We start from the raw sequence: 14,492 nt of genomic DNA, 5'->3' as shown, positions 1-14,492 counted from the left end.
CGCTAACGCTGGTGGTACAATGAAATCAGAAGACAAATGCCATTTTATGATAATGCTAAAGCAAAACATGTAAATATCACATCACAAATTAACATTAATATGACAAATAAGCAGGTTTGTTAAAGGCCCAATCAAAAAAGCAAATATTCATAAAAATGTGAGTTTAAAGATATTGTGAAACAGTATTATTAATCTAAAGACTTCAAAAATAAATGAAAAAAAATCAAGTTGCATTAAAAGATTTAAGATATTAAACAGCATCTACTTGAGATCTACTGGTAAAAGGATCTAGAAAGATCCTTTAAAATTTACAAGACTTCTTGTGACATGATGTCAAGAGAAATCACAAAGAAATATGAACTTCCAGAATGTGACAGAAAAGACTTAAGAATGTATAGCATTTTAGATTACACTGCTATTCATCTATTCTTCTCCATCCAGGATTATCAAGAATACAATCTGTCTCTACCCAGTTTTGCCAGAACTATCCCCATATTTCACTTTTTTTCATGAACCTACCCGTTCCAAAGATAACCTCTGATTACTGGCCTCTGAAACTGCAGTTTCTGAAACAGGATATAATTCATCAAACATTGTTTTTGATACAACAGTTTAATTTGTGGATACAGCCTTTCATGCATGTTTTTGTCAGTTTCCTCAACATTGTATCATTTAACTAATAAAAATGCTTTTATCAGAGGTAAGGACTCTCATACATATTTATAGAACTTCAGTTGCTCTATCTATCCACATTATTTGTTTTCAACAGCATAATGCTCCTTCTATCAAAATTTAGATGAATTGACACCAATGCATTATGCACTATCTTTTATCCAAAAGATAAAAACAATAATCAGTAAAGTGTCAAGATGATCCCTTGGTTACCAATACCATTTAGGGACCAGATTCATACAAGAATTTCAGCTGGATATTTAATTTAGTCTACTTCATTAAAGATAAATACATAATAAATAAATACTGGTCTGAAATATTAGCAATGCGTTTAGACTACATATTACTGTTCTATGTTGGTAAATAGTAGACTTAAATTTTGGTCGAAAAGTTAACACCAATTTACAGTTCTTTTGAAAACAGGCCCTGGAGTTGTTAATCTAATACAGTAATCTTTAACTATCCACTATGAGGCAAAAGGAACCTCATCAGAACATGTGTCTAGTACATTTATGTAACTTACCCAACTGACTGACTTTTTGTTCCAATTCCACAAATTTTTCTTCCGTATGTTGAAGCTCTTCCATTTGTTTCTGTTAAAATATCATTTTTAAAAATTTACAAGTTTGAAAAAAATTGTAATTCAAAATGTATTAAGGTTTCAGAAAATGCATGTTCTGTCAACAAAGAGACCATTCCCATAGATATTTAGAACGATCTATCCCCCTGGGGAGTTTCACTAGATTGCTCTCAGCTTAACCAGCTTAAATGTCTGTCCCGCCTACTAAAAAGCTGTGAGGGGTAATTAACTTTTGTGCGCAATTTAGCGTGAACCCCCAGGGAGTTAAGTTGATCCAGATGGATCGATCTAAATCTGTGGGAGCCCAGTCAAAATAAATTAAATGAAATGAGATAAATTATATGTCTGTAAATATAGGGATTTTTCAACAGGCTTACAATTCAAACTTAATATACATACCTTAAACTGTTTAAGTTGTTTATCGTTTTGATCCAGCTCATCTTGTTTCATAGCAGCCTCTGTCTTAATATTTTCCAACTCAAGACGACCATTACTGAGAAGCTAAAGAAGAATAAAATTATAGATCATTGTTTATTTGTTAACATTCCATATCAACCCAACAATGCAGCAGCAATTATTCAATATTCATCATGTAGCTATTAAAGGTAACAAAACTGACCAAATAACTATCCAAAGAGAGATGCTAGTGAAAAAAGGTGGGGAAAATCCTACCAATTAAGGTGAGGTAGCAATGGGTTGTAACATAGGGAAAAAATGAGAAGATGACTAAAACTTAATCTCTCTCTCTCTCTCTCTCTCTCTCTCTCTCTCTCTCATGCATGCACACACACACCTGTCGTGCACACTGACACACAAGCCAAGGGAGATGCTTACTCTGCTTAACTTAGTTTCTTCTCTCTCAAGTTCCTTTTTCACTCTATGGAGAACCTAAAATGAAAACAGAGAAAAAATCATTTTGAATCAGAAACTATTCAAGGATCACATATTATGAGTATTAACTCAATTACTTTGTTTGCATTTTGTGAACTAAAATTTTGTTGAGGAGTTTAAATGAAATACTATCAGATGATCAGAATATGTTGATTGACTGTGCGGGCCGGGTCAGTTACTGCAGATATAATCAGTAGTACTAAGACCTTTCATAACTTTCCATTCATGGCTGTGAAAGTTCAACTTAGTGTACTACAAAGAATTTTTTTTGAGATTAAATTTCACTATTTTTTACTATTCTCACAGCTAGTCAACATTTTTTTAGTTTTATACATATGTAATTCAATAATCAGAAAAATGAAATACAGTACCTGCTGCATACGTTGATGCTCCGCCTCCTTTTCTTCTACCTCTGTCACCAGATGGCGTATAAGGTCCTGCTTCTGTGTCTGCTGTTTGAAGCATTCTTCCTGTGTCTGCTCAGATTGACGTATTGAGTCCTGGACACGCTGCAACTCCACCAGAGCACCATCTGTGGCCATTCTGGTCTCCTTCAATTGCTGGATGGGAAAATAATCACAAACAAGATGGTAATGTTTTTCACTTATGACTCCATTTCTATCCATACATGACAAGCTTCCCCTTTAATACAATGAATGGTTGAATATCATGCGGTTGTCTAGTGATTGATTGCTAACTTCTCTGACAGGGGCGGATCCAAAGGTATTTTCTGACAGCCTTCCAAATTATCTTTGTTGATCCATCCTCCAATTTTTACCGTCTTCCGACAGAAAACATTAGATGCTGGACAATGTAAACTTAAAAATCTGACCGTCTTCCGGAAGACACAGAAGATGGCCTAAATCCGCCCCTGTCTGAAATATGGATTCCGAACTGACTTATTAATACAACCAAAAAAATCAATTTCTTGGGCAAATTTACATTTGTAGAATCAAAATTTAACATGTTCTTTGGGTAAATTACCTTTTCCATTTGTTCTTTCTTCTGCTCAGTTTCGTTCAGGTTTTCTTTCAACCCTTTTAATTCAGATTTTTTACCTAAAAATATGAAAGAAAATTTCATTTGATAGTATTTCACTTTAATATTAGCAGTTTTTCTGTAATACTCCAAAGAAAATTTGCAAAAAAAAAAAAAAAAAAAAAAAAAAAAAGGAGAATTGCTTTAATCTTAAATGAAACAAATGATAAACCAACTGACACATATTCACCTTTAATATGCTGAGTGTAGGTCTTTAAATCCCGTTCCAGAGCCTCTTTATCAGCTGTTGCCTCGGTAACCTCCTTCTCAATCTCCTTCAGTTGAGTCTCTAACCTTTCTTGCTTTCTCTGTCCAGCAAGAATGCCGTCTTCAAGTTGCAGATGTGCTCTGAAGAATACATATTCCATTTATATTTCATACCAAACTGATGGGATAGAATTTGAAGAACTGTTTAGTTAACATTTTATAAACAAAACATGGTTCAAAGCCACACCTTGAAAATGCCAATACGTTAAAAGTTAAATTTTCACAAAAAAACTATAACTATCAAAAAAATTAACCAATCAGACTGGTTTTTTAACTGTGTTTTTCAACTGAATCTTTTGTCCCATGTTTCTTTTCCTGTAAGTTTAAGAAGAGCATGTGACATGGTTTTCCTTTAATGGTCACTATGGCAGCAGTGCCCAAAATAGTGTTTTCTTCAATTTAGATGCAATATTACATACGTAATGCTTAACAGCATTATCACAATCTTTAATTATGCACTGTAGGTAACATGGATATTTAGAAAATGTCTTCAGGCCCATGGAGCTTCAAAAGTCACACCTTGAAAATGCCAAAATGTAAACAAAAAATAACTGTCCTGAAATGAGTTTATTTTCATTTTCAACACTTTTAACATAAAACCAAATAATAATTTACTGTCATTTTGATATGATGAACTAAGAAAATTGTCAAGATGGGAAAGAATACAATAGCTCAATTTTAAATGTCTAATTTGCTCCATTCTGAACATAGTGACTGATTGGATCTGATAAACTGCAATGATCAAGTTCATTTCTATTTTTGACACTTTATTACACAATATGTGATAACAGATTTACCATCATTTTCACCTAAGAAATAAAAGGTATCCTTGCTAAAAGTTCACTAATTAACACCAAATCAAGTAATAATAAGTTCAGGGGAACCCCAATTTTGATTTGTTTTGATCTTGATAATATATAAGGACACATAAGGAGTTTGCAGTACACAACGAGTAAGTAAAATGTACATCATGGCAGAAAATTGGTATTTTTAGTCTGAACCCATGGTACTTTCAGTAGAACCTTAGGTACTCATTATTTCTAAATGTAACCAGCATGAGCCAATCCCCTGTGGGAGGTATTTGTCTCTACTTAATTGTCCTGTCGTCACGTTTTATGCAATCAGATACCAATGAAAATCAACCAGACTAAGTGATATGGCCACAAACACTAATTACCTTTCACTTGAAAGAATTCAACAATTTCAACTCTTACTGACTTTCACTTGAAGGAATTCAACATTTTTAACCTGTCCATTGCAGAAGTCACGGAATTTTATTTTCTAGTGCTCAATGAATTAATGTCATGCACTGGCCACTTAATGATTTATCACGTCCATCAGACCATAAAAAAACTTCAAAAAGAAAGAAAAGGGCTAAATAATTAAATAAATTATTAAAAAAATAAGAGGACATATTCACTTTACTGCTTAGTATTGCAAAAATAAGAAATATTTTATAACAAAGATCGTTTCTCACACCCCAATAGCCAACCTGGCCCAGAATAGTTTTAACTAAAATTAAGAATTTAATTAGGTAAACAGCATGTACAAGCAAGTTGCATCTCAGTTTACTTTAGATAATAATGATATTAATAATCATAATAATAATATTCTGATTTAATTTACTGTCATATTTATACAAAAAGAAGAATAAAATGAAACTTGTATTGTGCTCATTCAAAATATGTCTTGCTGACAGATAAAACTATTTTTGGTGCATGTGGAAGTTGTTTTTCGGGGGCGCAGCTGTAATGATGACATAAGTATAAACAATAATATAATGATACAAACATAGCCTTACACCCAAGTATTTAGAAGTTATAACCTGCATAACCTACATATTTAGTATCGACAAAGGTGTCCACAAACTATTATGAGACGGACCAGGACTTAAACCATGAGTACCGTTAGCTCTAATAGAAATGCTCTTGAAATTTTTGCTCATGAAATTTACTGAAAAAGGCAAAGAACAGACAGATTTTACCTTTTCAGTTGATTAACCTTATCATCATATGACTTGTAGCTCTCCTGTATGAGGTCTTTCTCCTTGGCGAGGGTGTTAATGCTGTCCTCCAAAAGTTCTTTTTCCAACTTCAGGCTTTCTGTGGTCTCTCTCTGAGTCTCTAAGGTCTGTTTTAACCTCTCGCATTCCACTTGCTTCTTGCCAGTTTCTCCTTGCATGTATTCCAAGTCTTCTTTTTCCTAAAGATATTAATATTGATTATTTTTAATACTGAGGACTAAATACTTATGGATAGTATATCAGTGTGAGCTTTAGTACTTATTTCAAACTGTTGCTCCTGCTACTTTTTAGTTATTATTTATTTGTGACTTGTAGTGGTCCTTGATAACTGTGCTGCCTCTTGGCTTTGGGTTTTGGTAAAATGGCAATTTTTACAAACTTCAGGGACTTTGACAACAGCATCTGTAAGCCACCAAAATGTAAAAATATACTTCAATACAGGTGAACATAACAGTTTTCTCAATAAGTGATGAAAACTGAATAGTATTACTGAGAAATTCACTAAATTTTCCATTCCAATAAACACATCTGGTGACACATTCATTAACAACATGCTCTTTCTGATTACTTCTCTTAGCTAAATCCTACAAGTTCTTTAAGGAGAGGCAGTAATTTGACCTCACCTCCCTGAGAGCAATCTGCGTCCTCTCCAGTTCCTTCAGCTTGGCTCCATGTTGCTCTCTGACCTGATCAAGCTCCGATTTCTCCATCTTGACCATGTCCACTACATGTTTCAGCTCGGCACGACTCTTGCTGACCGTGGAGGTCAAGGTCTGCAGGCTCTCCTCATTTTCCTGGATATTTTCTTTAATGGTGTGCAACTGGTCCTGTTTGTCACCAATATCTGCCTGTAGAGTGCGCTGTTGTGCTTGCAACTCCTGTGCTGTCAGACGTAACTCCTAGTGAAGTTAAAAAATTATTTTTAACTTAAATACCTAAATATGACACCTATATGTAACTAGTGTGATATGGATCCTTATCAATTGTCATAATTTTCTGTAACAGGGTATTTATACCATGAAAATTTGTTAAATGGTGACAAAATGTAGATGAAATCTATGCAATACATTCCACATTTTTACTACAGCAAAGACATTTTCCTCCCTAACCGATTATTAATTATGCAAAAATGTTATGTTTTTCTGTCTCTTTTTCTTTTAGCTTACCTAACCTTTGATGATATATTCATACCACTATGCTACAGTGGCATAAGGAAAGGCTAAATAAAGTAATGACTGAATGTTACCTGTATTTCCTTGTGTCTATTACTAGCCTCGGTCTCTGCCTCTCTCATCAGTTTGTTGAGTTCTCCTTGCTTCCTGGCCAGGCTCTCCTCCACCAGCTGAAGTTCTGTGCTTCTCCTGCCCACCTGGTGGTCTAAGTTCTCAAGTTGTGTCCTCTCAGAGTCAATCTAGATAAAAATAAGTGACACAAATGAATAAACAACCAAACAAATAAATAAAAGACATACTAAATAGCAACTTCATCTTTTGTAGAGATAACCTGGCAGAAGTTTGTTTAAATATAAATAAACAAATAACTAAAGCACATAAAATGATACAAAACAAATGTGCAATAAAATAAAACTGCAAACAAATCTGTATCAAATTACCGTCTTGTGTCCACTCAGTGACAATCTAGGTGAAAAAACGGAAAATGCAGACTTAAAGTAGAGCAAGTATATAGACTAAGTATAAAAACTGCCATTAACCCCTTTACTTTAAAACATACATATTTTTCTGCATACCATGAAAGTTTCAGTACTGTATTTTACCTGTGATTTGATCTTTCCAAGCTCTGTTCTTCTATTTTCTAGCAAAGTTTCGCAGTCTTTGAGACTGGCCAGAGTCTCTTTCTCTCTCTCCTCTGCCAGACCTAGCTCACCCTCCACTTGATCCAGTCTGAAAATAAAAACTTTCTTTAGCATCCAATCTATCGCTGAAAACACAAGACACGCATGGCAATTATAGACAAAATGCCTTTCACTTATGATTTCTGGCATGCTGTAAATCTTAATCAATAGGGACTTAATGGGAAGTGTCCATTTGTTTTTAAATTAATTTTACTTTAAAATTATACTTGTTCAAGATACCTCTCTTCCAAATCTTTCACTTGTTCATCCAAGTTGCGAAACTCTTCATCTTTTGTAGAGATAACCTGGCAGAAGTTTGTTTAAATATAAATAAACAAATAACTAAAGCACATAAAATGATACAAAACAAATGTGCAATAAAATAAAACTGCAAACAAACAAAATAAATTTTTCAATTTAAATGTTTAACGGAAGACAAAATCTTGAAGAGTGGCAGCCTTTTAAGCCTTTAAGTACGTTCTGTTCAATTTCCAATAATGGCAGAAGGCAATTGTGCTCACACATGCGCTGACCACAAACAAATATCCCATACCTTAAGGATACCCTGTAGAGTGGCCTCTTTCTTTGCCTTCTCCATATCCAGTTGCCTGATCTCCTTCTGAAGGTCCTCTATCTGATCTTGGGCCTGAACCAGCTGGACACCAGCTTCTTTGGACCTCCTCTCTATCTCCTCTGCTTGCTGGACAGTGGTGGCCAGGCCCTCTCTGGCCTGGTCATACTGCTGGATGGTGGTCTTGGCCTGGAGAAATTGGAAATATTTTTAAACCTTGGCGTTTTTACCTTTGACAGCGATATTTGAACACCAATTAAAACCTGACCTTTCTTGTAGGAGGTAATTATCAGAAAGGATCCACCTCACCTGATTTCTAGCATCTTGCAAGTCCCCCTGACACTCCTGTAGCAGTCTGTCTGCCTCCCTCAACTCTGCCCTCCTCTTGGCAAGGGTCTCCTCCAGGCACTGTATCTCGTCCTCCAAGTAGTTCAGACGACTTTTCCTCTGTCTGGGATTGTAGTCGTATTCGTAGTCTGAGTCTGCCACATTGTACTGTGATCGTCCCTCCAGGAATTCTCTGAAAATACAATATAAGAATGCATATCTTTTACTGAATTTAACTTAAAATTTAAGGCCCAATCACTTGAAACTTTAAGTATGGCACAAAAGAACATATGGAAATTACATACAATAGCAGTCATTTAATAATGCTAATAAACATGACACAAAAGGTTGTAAGATGGGTTCTTCCATCAATTAATAATAAGGTCTGTGATTCTACTGAATGACCAACTATCCTGTGACATATACATAAACTTACCTTCTTCTATTGGTTTTGGCATTAGTTTTCTTGAGTTCTTCCAGTTCCTTCAGGGCTCCTTCCCTTTCCTCCTTCAACTTTTCTTCCACCTCCTTCATGTGGAGAAGGGAGGCTTTTTGTCTTTCCATTGCAAGATCCAATCCCTCCAACTCATCACGCCGATCCTAAAGACACAATATGGGTGTGAAACATATATATAGTAAATATTAGTTTTCCTGGAAATTTCAACACTTATCAATTATTATTAATTGCCAAGGTTTACCATATCCTAAACAATAAAGAATATTATGATGTGTTCTATACACTATTAGTGAGTTTCAAGTTTATAATAAGGTGTTTTTTGCCAACAGGTTTTTGATAGGATATACCTTCCTTGGTAATTAAGGAAAGAAATTTCCAGAAAAATGATCATTATATATTAATTTATATTGCTACATTAAGGTACAATATGCTTTGAATTCCTTAAACACAGCAGAAATCAAGTAGGTCTATTATTAAAATATCTATAATGTATTTAATTCTACTAAACTGTCCCATGAATATTACCAGAAATAAAAGTAAATGTTTCTGAGTAAGTGCATCTAATGAAAAGTGACAGACAGACAAGCTGGTTAACTTAAAATTCAAAACAGAAAAAATACTCATTCTATGTATCATAGATGTTACCCTGTTTATACCTCCAATTCAGCTCTCAGTCTTTTCACTGCGCTCCTCTCTGCTTCTGCTGATAAAATCTCTCTCTTTTCCAGTTTCTGAAAATGATAAAAAAAAGCTTAAGGGTGGAGAAACCAGTGTCAAACATGAAATTTAACCCTCTGCAAACTAAATTATTAAATTAGGTGCAAAGTTAAGTCAAATAATTTATTTTGCTTCCTTTAAAATAACTGCTGAACAGCAGTTTAACAGGAGTAAGCCTAAGGAATATGTTTTTCTCTTTATTAGTACCTTTATTTTCTGTTTTAATTCTTTAATCTTCTCCTGCAACTGTGCGATGTAATCCTCCTGTAAAAATGGTAAAAATGAAACAATGATATCATTATTTCTACATGTTTACTTCTCTTAATTTTATTTGTTCCTTTGCAAAATTCCAGTGCAACACTGGTGACCAAACTGTGTCCATTTTCATTTATAAAAATATGAATTAAGGCAAACTATTACCATGTCATGGTGCTCGGGCACATTACAGAAAAGCACTTCTTGTCCTGGTAGATTCACTGCTGCCATCTTCTGGCCATCTCCTGAAATGATGTTGAATCTAAGTACAGTTACCTGTACATCACAACACAGTATATCATTGAATGCAACATTCTCTTTTCTCCACATTTATTGAATTTATGGATCTGTCTTGAAGAAATTTTGCATTAAAAGAGAAGCTACAACAAGGACATATATCTGTTAAAACTGATGCAGATATGGTGTCATTTTACCAAGATCTGTGATGGCATTTGTAAAACTTAAATCATTCCTTTATATAAGCATCATAAAATAAACATGAAATCCTCTTTAAAAGTAATCACAAGGAGAGGGAAAGCAAGTTTAAAAACTCAAAGTATATATTACTACGCCACCAACACCAATAATGAATATAAAGTGGTAATAGCATACCAGGTGGTTGTCCAGGACCAGGAGTTACTGGGACATATTGCACTGGTCCAGATGGTTGCACTGCTATTGGGTGACCTACAGGAACATAAGCTACACCAGATTGACCTTGACCGCCTACTTGACCTTGACCTCCTTGTTGACCTCCACTGACCCCAGCTTGTGAGACAGGTACATACAATTGACCTTGACCTGCCAATGAAGGCTGATCTCTGACAATATATGTAGCTCCTGGACTACCTGGACCAAAGGTCACTCTTTGACCTTGACCTGGAATGAAGGTCGATCCAGGTCCAGTGCCTGAAGGGTGTCCACCACCATCTCCACCACCTTCACCTGAAAAGATATACATATCATAATGTTAATGGATGAAATTTTGATATCCATGTATGTTTTTCAACCAAAACTTGTTATGTGGTTATAGGGCTGTATCATATAATGTTAATCCATCACTTCTTACCATTTTTACAAAAAAACTTATCTAAAATATCAAAATAACAATTATATCTAATTTCAAATATACAACAAATATCTTATTCTGAGATACAGAGAAAGAAGTCATAATTAAAAAACAAATTTCAAGCATCTAAATATAATGTATAGAAACAGAAAAAAAAAATGATATTCTAGTATGTATACATACCTTGAGGATATTGCCTTTCAGGCATCCCTCTTCCCCCAGGTGCAGGAGAATAGAATCTTCCAGATCGTGCTGAGTATGGATCAAACTGTGGAGATCCTGTCCCAACAGGCATGGGCTGAAAAACCAAGTAAATTGCGACGGTGTAGATTAAAAAAATTAAGAGAAAACAATTAAAAGAAAAAATGACAGAAAAAACGCACATATGGGACATAAGAATGTCTGGGAAGCTTCTGTTCAACAGAAAAGAAAATTCAATTTGGTTAAAACAAAAGAAAGATGGAAGATTTTATTCTGCCAATTATTGAAATATTTCCTTGTGTGTGTGCTATAACCTGTGTAGGTTGAGGGCCTCGTTGGGGGGTGCCCAGACCCTGGATTTGTGGTCTCTGTTGGTAGAGTTTGTTCCTTAAATTGTTCAGTTCATCTGATAGCCTCTGGAGTTCCTCATCATAGCCTGGACCTTTAAGTAAATGAAAACTTACATGGTGCATAATTCCATATAAAATGTGTACTCCAAGACAGGTGCACAGAGTATATATAAGAACCTGTATGGTATATATTTTCAAGTAAAAAAAATTGCATCAAATAATAGGACCCAAATCTTTTTTAAAATCAAATTTGAATGATGGAATGAAAATAACATAACTGGATTTATGAATACTTAGATATTCAAATCAATACATCTGAAGTTTATTATGTGTTTCACCTGTTTGTGGTCCACCAGTCAGTCTGTCCAGCAGATCATTCAGACGTAATATTTCATCTCTCTGTGCCTCTAGAATGTCATGTAATCCTGTGATCTCTTCCTGCTGGGCAGCTAAAACATATATTCAAGTATTTTAGATAGTATGTATTTCAATTTACTATTTTACTATTCATTTACAATGGATTGTGAAAAAAAATAGCCCAACTATGCTTATAAAGAACCAGCTTAAATAAGGTATAAGAACTACCGTACATAAGAAAATAGAGGGAAGAAAATACTGCATCAAGCTGGATTGCTTTTAACTATGATTTCACCGTCCTAAAATCCTGAAAAAGGGCTTCCTATTCGAAACAAAAGGGCAACCTGACACTTTCCCCCATTTAAATTGAAAAACAAACAAATAGCAATGTTCAGGTGCAACTTACCCACAGTCTGATTAGACCTGGTGGACTTCCTCATTTCATCTTGGATTTCTTTGTCCTTGTCTGCCAGGAGTTGCTGCAGAAGGTCCAGCTCCCCCTGGGTCTGGACCAGTTCATTGGCCAGCTGTCTCACTCGCGGGTCATCTGGAGGCTTCTGTAGGAAAATAAAGACAATCTTCATTTTCACCCTTTTTTGCCTATTTTTTAAAACCTTTTATCTATTCATTTACTCAATTTATCTATTTATTTAAATCTCTATTTTCATTTATCTTTTGAGTTTGATGTAGTAATATACGCATGGACTTGACAAAAATCAGTCATGCCTATATACACTTATTTACACATACAGTTTTTACAGGAAAGGCCTGAAAACAGCGACACACCTGCACACAAACACATGCACATATACACAAAACATGTGCTAAATAAGCACACAAAAACAACTTATCACATTTTAATGCACACTGAATACACATGAACACCACTTAGCTAAGTGACATAAAAAATCCCGATTTTACCCTTTGAGACAGTCTTTTCTTTTCTTGTTCCTTTTGCCTAAGTTCATTTTGTAGCTGAGAAATCTGCTGATTGGCATCCTGAAGCTAAAAAACAAACAAATAAATAAGAAAAGAAACTGGTTTAGTATTTCTCTTTTACTGGTGTTGCTATCCAATTTACAAGTTGAGTGCTTTTATATCCCCATCTTTGATGACATTACTATTTAACTTTTAATTTACTTATTTAGATGCAAACATATGTGTAAAACTTTTAGGAAGCAAACACACATGCAAACCATGCACTTGTTTAAGTAACCTATTTAAGTCTTGCCAAAAATCTCCAAAGTCACTGTCACATTAATCAGAGTAACCAAGGGGAAATCTTAAAAACCGTTCACACACTTTCTTGGCAGCATTGCTGTCTGCCTCAGCCATTTGTTTTCTGAGTTCTGCCAGTTCTTTCTGAAGCTGGTCAAACATGGCCTTCTCTTCCGTGGTGAGAGAATCTTGAAAACTGGGGGCCTCTGTGCTTGTGTCATACCTTGGAGTAGGCTGGAGGAACTCTGCTGGGAGGCCAGACTAAAAAAAAAATACCATAAAACTCCTTTGAAAAAAATGTTATGATAATAATAATAATATGGCAAATCTAACTAGAAAAAAATGTGCAAGTTGGAAAAGTAGAAAAATGAATTTTATATTTTTCTTCAAAAGTATACTTGACCCATCTCCTAAAATGACACCATTTTCTATGTTACCCATCTACCAAAGAGTCCACATTGATTTGTAATATACAATAATGTTATGCTTGCATGTATTTTTAATTCTGGTGAAAATAACATGTTATTGTCTTCAGAAATACAATAAACAAGTTGCACATCTAAAAATATCATAGTTTTGGCAACGATGAAAACTACCTGTTTAGGGGTAGACTGTGCTGCTTTGAGGGCATCCTTCAGTCGTGCCAACTCGTCATGCAATTTATCTATTTCTGAATCTCTCTCCTTTTTCTTCTTGTCAGCCTGCAATATTCAAGGTAAAAACAAAGGCATGGAGAGAGACCTTAAAAACAAAGGCATACACTGACCTCCATCTAAAATACCTAGCTTAACCTACAACTTTTTTTCCATAACTTTTACTTGCAGTTAAAAATGGAACTTTTTTTGGAATCACCTAATTTGAATCAAAATGTGTAGATACTTGGCATGACAACAAAGATCTCTTGCTTTGGGAGCATTTACACAGGCAATAACATATACTTGCTACGTGAAAGTATTAAAATAAAATTCTTCCATACCTTAAGCTTTGCAGCTTTATCCTTTTCTTTTCTAAGCTGGTCTTCTAATTTCTTCAGTCTATCTTTCAAAATATTCAACTCTGCCTCTGCCTGAAATTCAGATGATAATGTTCTCTATGATGCATTACAACATCTATTCTAATGGAGATTATAAACTTTGAACCTTTTACAGACATTAAAACAATTTTGCAAGGATTATTCAACAAGCACAACTGACTATTGTGATAGTGCAAAATTGAAAAAGAACCTTGATTTGGCTCCTCTTGGCATCCTTTGCTTCTCTGTTCTGCTGATCAAGTCTCTCTTGTAAGTACTGCTGTAAATCTGCCAGAACGCCACCTATATCATCTTGAATTTCACTCTCTCTGGGAGGCTAAAATTATATTTAGGCAAACATTCTAGCAATATATACTACTACCAAATACACGATAACAAATTTCATGAAATCTCTTTTAAAAAAATCAATTAAGAAGAGGAAAATCTGTCTAATAAGTAAAATTATCTAAAACTGTCCAATAATTTTTCAGTGATCAAGTTAATGGAGTCAAAATATTCAAAATGATGACTTTTGACAAGTCTTTTTCATACATTTAGTAATACTAAGGTCACTGTACTTGTACCCATGCTGCTCTCTCTGTGTGTTTGTGAGAAAGAAAATAGCAATTGGAAAG

The 14,492-nt window shown here is 34.7% G+C and overlaps 1 protein-coding gene across 4 annotated transcripts in view; it reads right to left on the bottom strand.

Moving 5' to 3' along the window:
• The window catches only part of LOC106173545 (uncharacterized), a 48,219-nt gene that overhangs the window by 9,060 nt on the left and 24,667 nt on the right, over window positions 1-14,492 (bottom strand). For all 4 annotated transcript variants that reach the window (XM_013554703.2, XM_013554706.2, XM_013554707.2 and 1 more), the window contains 28 exons: window positions 14,069-14,194; window positions 13,822-13,911; window positions 13,442-13,546; window positions 12,930-13,106; window positions 12,549-12,632; window positions 12,034-12,184; window positions 11,609-11,719; window positions 11,235-11,362; window positions 10,903-11,017; window positions 10,263-10,595; window positions 9,816-9,895; window positions 9,603-9,659; window positions 9,335-9,409; window positions 8,658-8,821; window positions 8,204-8,414; window positions 7,877-8,083; window positions 7,564-7,628; window positions 7,246-7,372; window positions 6,718-6,882; window positions 6,095-6,370; window positions 5,433-5,650; window positions 3,372-3,529; window positions 3,128-3,201; window positions 2,515-2,703; window positions 2,087-2,140; window positions 1,652-1,753; window positions 1,196-1,265; window positions 520-566 (listed from right to left, as the gene is read on the bottom strand). In XM_013554703.2, coding sequence (XP_013410157.2) covers window positions 520-566; window positions 1,196-1,265; window positions 1,652-1,753; window positions 2,087-2,140; window positions 2,515-2,703; window positions 3,128-3,201; window positions 3,372-3,529; window positions 5,433-5,650; window positions 6,095-6,370; window positions 6,718-6,882; window positions 7,246-7,372; window positions 7,564-7,628; window positions 7,877-8,083; window positions 8,204-8,414; window positions 8,658-8,821; window positions 9,335-9,409; window positions 9,603-9,659; window positions 9,816-9,895; window positions 10,263-10,595; window positions 10,903-11,017; window positions 11,235-11,362; window positions 11,609-11,719; window positions 12,034-12,184; window positions 12,549-12,632; window positions 12,930-13,106; window positions 13,442-13,546; window positions 13,822-13,911; window positions 14,069-14,194 — 3,759 coding nt within the window. The remainder of the gene's footprint in view (window positions 1-519; window positions 567-1,195; window positions 1,266-1,651; window positions 1,754-2,086; window positions 2,141-2,514; window positions 2,704-3,127; window positions 3,202-3,371; window positions 3,530-5,432; window positions 5,651-6,094; window positions 6,371-6,717; window positions 6,883-7,245; window positions 7,373-7,563; window positions 7,629-7,876; window positions 8,084-8,203; window positions 8,415-8,657; window positions 8,822-9,334; window positions 9,410-9,602; window positions 9,660-9,815; window positions 9,896-10,262; window positions 10,596-10,902; window positions 11,018-11,234; window positions 11,363-11,608; window positions 11,720-12,033; window positions 12,185-12,548; window positions 12,633-12,929; window positions 13,107-13,441; window positions 13,547-13,821; window positions 13,912-14,068; window positions 14,195-14,492) is intronic.

Source organism: Lingula anatina, chromosome 3 (genome assembly GCF_051362555.1).
Source record: "Lingula anatina isolate TDL-2025a chromosome 3, LinAna3.0, whole genome shotgun sequence".
Lineage (NCBI taxonomy): Eukaryota > Metazoa > Brachiopoda > Lingulata > Lingulida > Lingulidae > Lingula > Lingula anatina.
The sequence above is the reverse complement of the archived record's forward strand: the minus strand, read 5'-3'. Positions and strand labels throughout refer to the sequence as shown.